Raw genomic sequence first — 9,670 nt, 5'->3', positions numbered from 1 at the left:
AGAGACAGTGTGCGGTTAGGCTTGCGTAAACAGATATTCCCTGAGGGGGGGGGTACACACAAGTATAAAGAGATGTACAAAAAGATACACAAGCATGCACACACACACACACACACACACACACACACACACACAATATAGACATACATTCTCACACCCGCACAGTTATGTTTGCATAAACAGGTGTCCTACAGAATGACACACGAGAGGAATAATGTTGCCTAGGTATTCATTAATACAGAACACTGATGTCACACAGAGCGTCGACAAGACATGCACCCTAACAGAGCATGGCTCTCCACTGCCCTCTGGTGGACATGGTCGGTGGTGGATATTAAAATGCTATGGCGTTGTTCTCAGGCTACAGCTGACTTACAGGTGTGTTTTTCAAGTTTCTTTAATAGTTGTCATTCAGAAGTACAGAATACTTTTATACAAAATGCTTCTTACTGTTACGCTCCAGAGACTGTGCTAGACAAGATAAGTATGAAATAAAATAGTATAGCATGTAAAATAGAAGTAAAAATAGAGGTCACAGTGTTCAGTATAGACATATGTACAATGTTCGATGCAGAATAGAAGTAACTGAGTTACCATACAATATACTATGCAATGTACTAATATACAATACTATAATAGTGCAAAGCAGAAATGGGATGAGGTACAATTTAGGTACAATTTACAGTAAGGTGTACGAGTTGTAGTGCAAATCCTTTACCAATAAATATAAAGTGTGTTTAGGTGATCTAAAGTGTGGAGAGTGGGTGCTGCAGTGTGTTGTTTGTTTAAAGTGAGTGTGTGCGTGTGGGTGTGTGTGCTGTGTGCATTTGATGGTTGTTGCATAGTGTTATTGTTCGTTGAGCAGCCTGATGGCCTGGGGATAGAAGCTTCTTCTGAGTCTTTCTGTGCTCGCCTTAAGACTCCGGTATCGCTTGCCTGACCGCAGCAGTTCAAAGAGGCAGTTGTTCGGGTGGCTGGAGTCCTTGATGATTCTCTTAGCCTTACCCCTGCACCGCTTGTTGTAAATGTTCTGGAGGGTGGGAAGCCCCCCTCCAATTGTGCGTTCGGCTGAACGTGTCACTCTTTGTAGTCTGCTACGGTCTTGTGCAGTGCTATTCCCAAACCAGGAGGTGATGTTGCCAGTCAGGATGGTCTCTATTGTACATGAGTAGAAGTTCTTAAGGATCTTCTGACTGACTTGGAACTTCCTTAGGCGCCTGAGGAAGTAGAGGCGTTGGTTGTCGTGCCTTCTTCACAACACTGTCAATGTGTGTGGTCCATGTCAAGTCCTCGGATATGTGGGCTCCGAGGTACTTGAAACTGTTCACTCTCTCAACCGGTGCCCCGTCGATGCTGAGGGGGCTGTAGTCCTTGACCCCCGACCTCCTGAAGTCCACAATCATCTCTTTTGTTTTGCTGACGTTCAGGGAGAGGCAGTTCTCCTGACACCACTGTGACAGATTCTCTACCTCTTCCAGGTAGGCCCTCTCGTCGTTGGCAGAGATCAGGCCCACCACTACTGTGTTATCAGCAAATTTGATGATTGTGTTGTTGTTCCGCTGTGCCACGCAGTCATGTGTGTACAGGGAGTAGAGGAGGGGGCTCAGAACACAGCCCTGGGGGGCCCCTATGTTGAGGGTGATGGATGAGGAGGTGCAGTTGCCTGCTCTTACCACCTGGGGTCTGCCCGTCAGGAAGTCCAAGACCCACTGGCAGAGGTCATAGTTCAAGCCCAGGTCCCTGAGCTTGGCTATGAGTTTGGAGGGGACTATGGTATTGAATGCTGAGCTGTAGTCGATGAACAGCATTCTCACATAGTTCCCCTGCCTCTTGTCCAGGTGTGATGCTGCTGTGTGCAGCACATGGGCTATGGCGTCCTCCGTGGACCTGTTGGGGCGATATGCAAATTGCAGGGGGTCCAGGTTGATGGGGAGGGAGGAACAGATGTAGCCCTTCACTAGCTTCTCAAAGCACTTCATGGCTATGGAGGTGAGAGCTACAGGGCGGTAGTCGTTGACCCAAAATTTTTTGGGTACAGGGATGATGGTGGACTTCTTCAGGCAGGTGGGGATGACAGCCTTTTCTAAGGACAGGTTAAAGATGTCAGTGAATACCGGGGCCAGTTGGTTGGCACAGACTTTTAGGATGCGGCCGGGGATACCGTCCGGTCCTGCTGCCTTCCTGATATTCACTTTTTTAAAGGTCCGCCTCACCTCATGCTCTGTTACCCTGAACACTGAGTCTCCATCAGCAGACCCCCCCCCCCCCATTGCCGTGGCTTGTAGGCTGTGTTGTTATTCACAGCCTCAAACCTCGCATAGAAGGTATTGAGATCATTTGCTAAGGAGATGTCACTGTTCAGTTTGAGGGAGGTGCCTTTGTAATCTGTCATTGTTCTGAGGCCCTGCCACATACCTCTAGAGTCAGCCTGTTCAAACTGAAGTTCAACTTTATCCCTATAACGCTGTTTTGCCTCTATTACTGCTCTCCTGACGTTGTATCTTGCCGTCTTGTGTTCATCCATGTTGCCTGTCACAAGCCCGGTGTTGTAGGCTGAGGTGCACACTTTCAGAGCCTCACGGATGGATTTATCTACCCAGGGCTTTTGATTTGGGTAGATTCTAATTGTGGTAGAGGGGATTGTTTCTTCTACCAGAGTACAGACAAAGTCAAGCACCGTTTCAGTGTATTCGTTAATATTGGCTGTGTTATCACGGAATACATTCCAGTCTGTGCATTCAAGTGCAGCCTGGAGTGTCTCCTCTGACGTCACAGTCCAACGCTTAACCTCTCGCGATACTACCGGCGTTCGCTTAAGACTCTGTTTATACTTTGGCAAAAGAAAGATGGCGGCGTGGTCCGACTTACCGAATGGACTAAGGGCCTGTGACTTGTACCCGTTCTTAAATTGCGAGTATACATGGTCTAATATGTTCTCGCCTCTGGTGGGACAGGTCACATGCTGATAGAAGACGCGCGCTGTTGAAATCGCCCAGAACCAAAATGGCAGCGTCACCGCTAGCTATCTGTAGTCTATTTACCTCGTCGTGTAGCTTTGAAAGTGCGGCCCCAGTGTTCGCTTGTGGTGGGATATATACTCCGATCATGATGATGGACGTTAACTCCCTCGGGAGAAAGAAGGGTCGGCATTTGATGGTGATATACTCCAGGTCTGGGGAGCAGTGGTTAGACAATTCCTTTGTGTTGCCTATATACCACTCTTGTTTACCATGAAAGCAATGCCGCCTCCTTTCGTCTTGAGTGATTCTTCTGCCGTTAGGTCCTTGCGGAGAACGAAGAAGTGATCTGCCGGTTCTATTGCATGGTTTGGGACGTCTGGAGACAGCCAAGTTTCTGTGAAACAGAGGACGTTGCAGTCCCGAATGTCCCTCTGGAATTGGATCCGTGCTCTGTGTGTGTGTGTGTGTGTGTGTGTGAGTGTGTGAGTGTGTGTGTGTGTGTGTGTGTGTGTGTGTGTGTGTGTGTGTGTGTGTGTGTGTGTGTGTGTGTGTGTGTGTGTGTACCCTGCTGATGACAGCTGCCAGGTCTCTCATCTCACTGTTCAGACCAGAGAGAGGCTTCAGCAGCCGCTCCTATAGGAAACACACACATTTAGAATCTGTATTTATGTTTATGTTATATTTACATAAAGACAATGTTTAAAGGACACACATATTATCAGTGCACTTGTACATTGTGGGTTATTCTGATACAGTCATGCCCAAATTGACAATAGCAACCAAAGTTACAGACTCACATGGATGATGAACCTGACAATCAACACACAGCTCATGGGTACAGATAGCAGCGTTTTCTCCAAATTGCCCGGCTGCCAATAATTGCTGACACTGAGCAATATCTTGCTAACTGTTCGGAAGACCGGCCATCTGAAGGCCTCTAACACCCAACTTATGAACATGACCCAGGCTTCTAAATATGAAGACTAAAAGTTTACAGTTGTAGCCGAGTTGTGATATGGTATGGTCTAACAGTTGATACTTCAACATTTTGGTTGTAAATGCTTCCTCTAGACCAGGGGTGCCCAACCTTTTTTGAACCAAGATCTACTTTTTTATTTACCACCTAGCCCCGAGAGCTACCAGCCAAAATTGTATATTGTAAGCCGTCATTTGAGGCTTTATAAAAGCAGCATAATGAACACAAATCTGTCAGTGCCGAGTCCGACCTCATCTTAAATAACAAACAGCATTGCTTGTTGTAGTTAACAAGGAGAGGAAGAGTTGATTTAGCAATTTTAATTTTTTTTTTATTAATAATCGAATTTTATTAATCAAGATCTACTTGAAATCAGCCCGCGATCTACCTGTAGTTGGGCACCACTGCTCTAGTCTAGACTGTAGTCAAACGTACAGCCAACTTCTAGACTGAGAACCTCTCTGTTATTCTCATTAACAACAACAACATCGGGGTGTTTGCTGAAATATCAGAGAACAGTGAATTGTCCCTACACAGATTGAGCATATATGGCTTCACACTGGTGTGCTTATACAGCTTATATGTTGCAGGTGACCCGAGTGTGGAAATGACACTGTCTGCAATCAGGTCCACGATCCTATCATGCCTACAGATGTAGAGCCCTTTGTATGCATGACAGCCATTGAGTATGTGAGACATGGTTTCTGTTGTCTGTTCGTGACCGTGGTGTATGCAGTGTGGGCTATGACTGCCAGGGAACCAGATGGAAAGGTTGAGCTTCGATGGTAAAACCTGTAGCCTAGCTTTTAAAGTAAAAATGATGATGCTCTCATCAATAGCTACATTTTTTAAAACTGTGTGCGAGACAGAGTGGTCAGCGGCAGGGAGACAAGCAAGCTTCCCTTGCAGTTTAAGCTCAGTCCAGTGTTGACGTTGGCGTTGTTGTTGTGCCGACATGAGACGGCCACGGGCGCACACACACACACACGCACACACGCACACACGCACACACACACACACACGCACACACACACACACACGCACACACACACGCACACACACACACACGCACACACACACACTAACTGGAATGTGAGTTAGTTGTCGAAGCAGTTTTCTTATCAATGGACTATGGTGATGTAATAATTAATACGCAAGCTGCAGCCTCAACCCTTAACCCTTTCCCTACCACACTACAGAAGGTTAACCCCTTCACTGCCACACTACAGACGTCTGCAGTGCGGTAGTGAAGGGGTTAACCTTCTGTAGTGTGGTAGTGAAAGGGTTAACCATGTGTCATGTGGCAGCGGAAAGGGTTAACCTTCTGCATTGTCGCAGTGGAAGGGTTAACCCTTTGGTAGTGAAAGGGTTAAATCCCTGGACTCTGTCTATCACTCGTTTAGCTGACAGTGACACTTGTATCCAAAGCGACTTACAAGTTGTGTACAACAGGTCAGCAGGAAGGGTACAACTCTGGGCGAGTGATGGTGTTCGTCAAACAGTGTTGAACTTGAGTGCTACAGACTAGTGTATATTAGCATAGTAGGTAGTAGTATAGGCAAGGTAGATTCCTTAGTAGCAGAGCATACTAGTAAAGAACAGTACGAAGGTTAGTAGATTCATCACTAAAAGATACAACACTCATCACTATGTCCTTTATGAGATGGTTGGTTGGCGCAACACACACTGGTATTTGTTCATTAAGGCCCTTATTGGTAAGCCACCTCCTTATACTACATCATTATTGGTAAGCCACCTCCTTATACTACATCATTATTGGTAAGCTACCTCCTTATACTACATCATTATTGGTAAGATACCTCTTTATACTACATCATTATTGGTAAGATACCTCCTTATACTACATCATTATTGGTAAGCTACCTCCTTATACTACATCATTATTGGTAAGCTACCTCCTTATACTACATCATTATTGGTAAGCTACCTCCTTACACTACATCATTATTGGTAAGTTACCTCCTTATACTACATCATTATTGGTAAACTACCTCCTTATACTACATCATTATTGGTGAGTTACCTTCTTATACTACATCATTATTGGTAAACTACCTCCTTATACTACATCATTATTGGTAAGCTATCTCCTTATACTACATCATTATTGGTAAACTACCTCCTTATACTACATCATTATTGGTAAGTTACCTCCTTATACTACATCATTATTGGTAAGCTACCTCCTTATACTACATCATTATTGGTAAGCTATCTCCTTATACTACATCATTATTGGTAAGCTACCTCCTTATACTACATCATTATTGGTAAGCTATCTCCTTATACTACATCATTATTGGTAAGCTACCTCCTTATACTACATCATTATTGGTAAACTACCTCCTTATACTACATCATTATTGGTAAGCTATCTCCTTATACTACATCATTATTGGTAAGCTACCTCCTTATACTACATCATTATTGGTAAGCTACCTCCTTATACTACATCATTATTGGTAAGCTAGTTCCTTATACTACATCATTATTGGTAAGCTACCTCCTTATACTACATCATTATTGGTAAGCTACCTCCTTATACTACATCATTATTGGTAAACTACCTCCTTATACTACATCATTATTGGTAAGCTACCTCCTTATACTACATCATTATTGGTGAAGAATGTTGGAACCTATGGAACCCCTTCTAGTGACTGGCTGGTCCTTAAGTAGTTTGCTCTGAACAGGGTGAATCTGCATTTCTCTATGATGCCCCTCCAGCTCATGGAATGAACTCCAACAGTCCTGAGATTCTGAGATTCTCCGCTCTGTTGCAGAGTTTAAAACCTTGATCTGCAACCTTTGTCAATCAAGTTGTACGTGTTTTAATTTTAATTTATTGTTATTCATCTTATCTCTCTGTATGTAAGTCAACATGACTGTAAATGAGCGAAACCTCAGTTGCCTTTCAAGTTTAACTAAAGGTTTCAAATGTAATTAAATGCTTTACACTGAATATATCCAACAAAAATGTTGAAAGAAATTCTGTTTGTTTAACTAGTCCGTTGTGAAGAAGTCTTGGTTTCTACTGTAGTTGCCATAGTTACCATTGGGTCAGCATCGCTGACCGCTCCTTTGGTGGCATCCTGGATCAAAGCTTTGTAATCAGTCACATGACCCTGAAACAGAAACACCACGTATTAGGGGTGTAACGATGCATGTGTGACCCCTCCCCCTCCTGTGGGACCCCTCCCCCTCCTGTGGGACCCCTCCCCCCTCCTGTGGGACCCCTCCCCCTCCTGTGGGACCCCTCCCCCTCCTGTGTGACCCCTCCCCCTCCTGTGGGACCCCTCCCCCTCCTGTGGGACCCCTCCCCCTCCTGTGTGACCCATCCCCCTCCTGTGTGACCCCTCCCCCTCCTGTGGGACCCCTCCCCCTCCTGTGTGACCCATCCCCCTCCTGTGGGACCCCTCCCCCTCCTGTGTGACCCCTCCCCCTCCTGTGTGACCCCTCCCCCTCCTGTGGGACCCCTCCCCCCTCCTGTGGGACCCCTCCCCCTCCTGTGGGACCCCTCCCCCTCCTGTGTGACCCATCCCCCCTCCTGTGGGACCCCTCCCCCTCCTGTGTGACCCATCCCCCCTCCTGTGTGACCCCTCCCCCCTCCTGTGGGTCCCCTCCCCCTCCTGTGTGACCCCTCCCCTTCCTGTGTGCCCCCTCCCCCTCCTGTGTGACCCATCACCCTCCTGTGGGACCCCTCCCCCTCCTGTGTGACCCCTCCCCCCTCCTGTGGGTCCCCTCCCCCTCCTGTGGGACCCCTCCCCCTCCTGTGTGACCCATCACCCTCCTGTGGGACCCCTCACCCTCCTGTGAGACCCCTCCCCCTGTGGGACGCGTGAACACTTAAGGTAACCTACTTGCGTTCAGCGTTTCTCTGATTGGCCACAACGCCCACGTGACCGCGCGCTAGCCCGCCCCCTTATCGCCGTCTGCCGCTCCTGTGTGTTGCAGCGCGGCAGAGGTCCCTCGCGGAAATGAAATGCGGAAATGTAATGTTATGTTCGAATCGAATCGCTAGAATACACAACATATTTATCAAAACAACTACCAGATTCACTCATAACGTTATTTCGCGTGACAACACAGCCCAGCTGTCAGAAACTGTACATTGTAACGTTATATAGCGTTATTTCGCGTTTTTATTCATAACGTCATTTGTTATTTCGCGTGACAACACAGCACAGCTGTCAGAAACTGCACATTGAGGGAGTTTGAATCACTGTACATCAGTGGAGGCTGCTGACTGATTAACTAGAAACTGTACATACAGAGTTAAGTGTACTGTACAATACAGAGTTAAGTGTACTGTACAATACAGAGTTAAGTGTACTGTACTGTACAATACAGAGTTAAGTGTACTGTACAATACAGAGTTAAGTGTACTGTACAATACAGAGTTAAGTGTACTGTACTGTACAATACAGAGTTAAGTGTACTGTACTGTACAATACAGAGTTAAGTGTACTGTACTGTACAATACAGAGTTAAGTGTACTGTACAATACAGAGTTAAGTGTGCACTGTACATACAGAGTGTACTGTACAATACAGAGTTAAGTGTACTGTACTGTACACTACAGAGTTAAGTGTACTGTACTGTACAATACAGCGTTAAGTGGGTACTGTACATACAGTGTTAAGTGGGTACTGTACATACAGCGTTAAGTGGGTACTGTACATACAGCGTTAAGTGGGTACTGTACATACAGAGTTAAGTGTGTACTGTACATACAGAGTTAAGTGTACTGTACAATACAGCGTTAAGTGTACTGTACAATACAGCGTTAAGTGGGTACTGTACATACAGAGTTAAGTGGGTACTGTACATACAGAGTGTAGTGTACAATACAGAGTTAACTCTGTATTGTACAGTACAGTACACTTAACTCTGTATGTACAGTACCCACTTAACTCTGTATTGTACACTACAGTACACTTAACTCTGTACAGTACCCACTTAACTCTGCATGTACAGTACACTTAACTATGTATTGTACAGTACAGTACACTTAACTCTGTATTGTACAGTACAGTACACTTAACTCTGTATGTACAGTACCCACTTAACTCTGTATTGTACACTACAGTACACTTAACTCTGTACAGTACCCACTTAACTCTGCATGTACAGTACACTTAACTATGTATTGTACAGTACAGTACACTTAACTCTGTATTGTACAGTACAGTACACTTAACTCTGTACAGTACCCACTTAACTCTGCATGTACAGTACACTTAACTATGTATTGTACAGTACAGTACACTTAACTCTGTATTGTACAGTACACTTAACTCTGTATGTACAGTACACTTAACTCTGTATTGTACAGTACAGTACACTTAACTCTGTACAGTACCCACTTAACTCTGCATGTACAGTACACTTAACTATGTATTGTACAGTACAGTACACTTAACTCTGTATTGTACAGTACAGTACACTTAACTCTGTACAGTACCCACTTAACTCTGCATGTACAGTACACTTAACTATGTATTGTACAGTACACTTAACTCTGTATTGTACAGTACACTTAACTCTGTATGTACAGTACACTTAACTCTGTATTGTACAGTACAGTACACTTAACTCTGTACAGTACCCACTTAACTCTGCATGTACAGTACACTCTGTATGTACAGTACACTCTTAACTCTGTATGTACAGTACACTATTAACTGTACAGTACACTCTTAACTCTGTATGT

The 9,670-nt window shown here is 45.0% G+C and overlaps 1 protein-coding gene across 1 annotated transcript in view; it reads right to left on the bottom strand.

The window, feature by feature from the left end:
* katnal2 (katanin p60 subunit A-like 2) overlaps positions 1-9,670 on the bottom strand; it is a gene marked incomplete at both ends in the record, with an annotated part of 73,080 nt that overhangs the window by 23,748 nt on the left and 39,662 nt on the right. The window contains 2 exons of the mRNA XM_084325984.1: positions 3,525-3,593; positions 7,011-7,082. Coding sequence (XP_084182110.1) covers positions 3,525-3,593; positions 7,011-7,082 — 141 coding nt within the window. The remainder of the gene's footprint in view (positions 1-3,524; positions 3,594-7,010; positions 7,083-9,670) is intronic.

This window comes from Notolepis coatsorum (genome assembly GCF_963971535.1).
Source record: "Notolepis coatsorum genome assembly, chromosome: 12".
Lineage (NCBI taxonomy): Eukaryota > Metazoa > Chordata > Actinopteri > Aulopiformes > Paralepididae > Notolepis > Notolepis coatsorum.
Note: the sequence above shows the minus strand (reverse complement) of the source record. Positions and strands in the feature narration are given on the sequence as shown.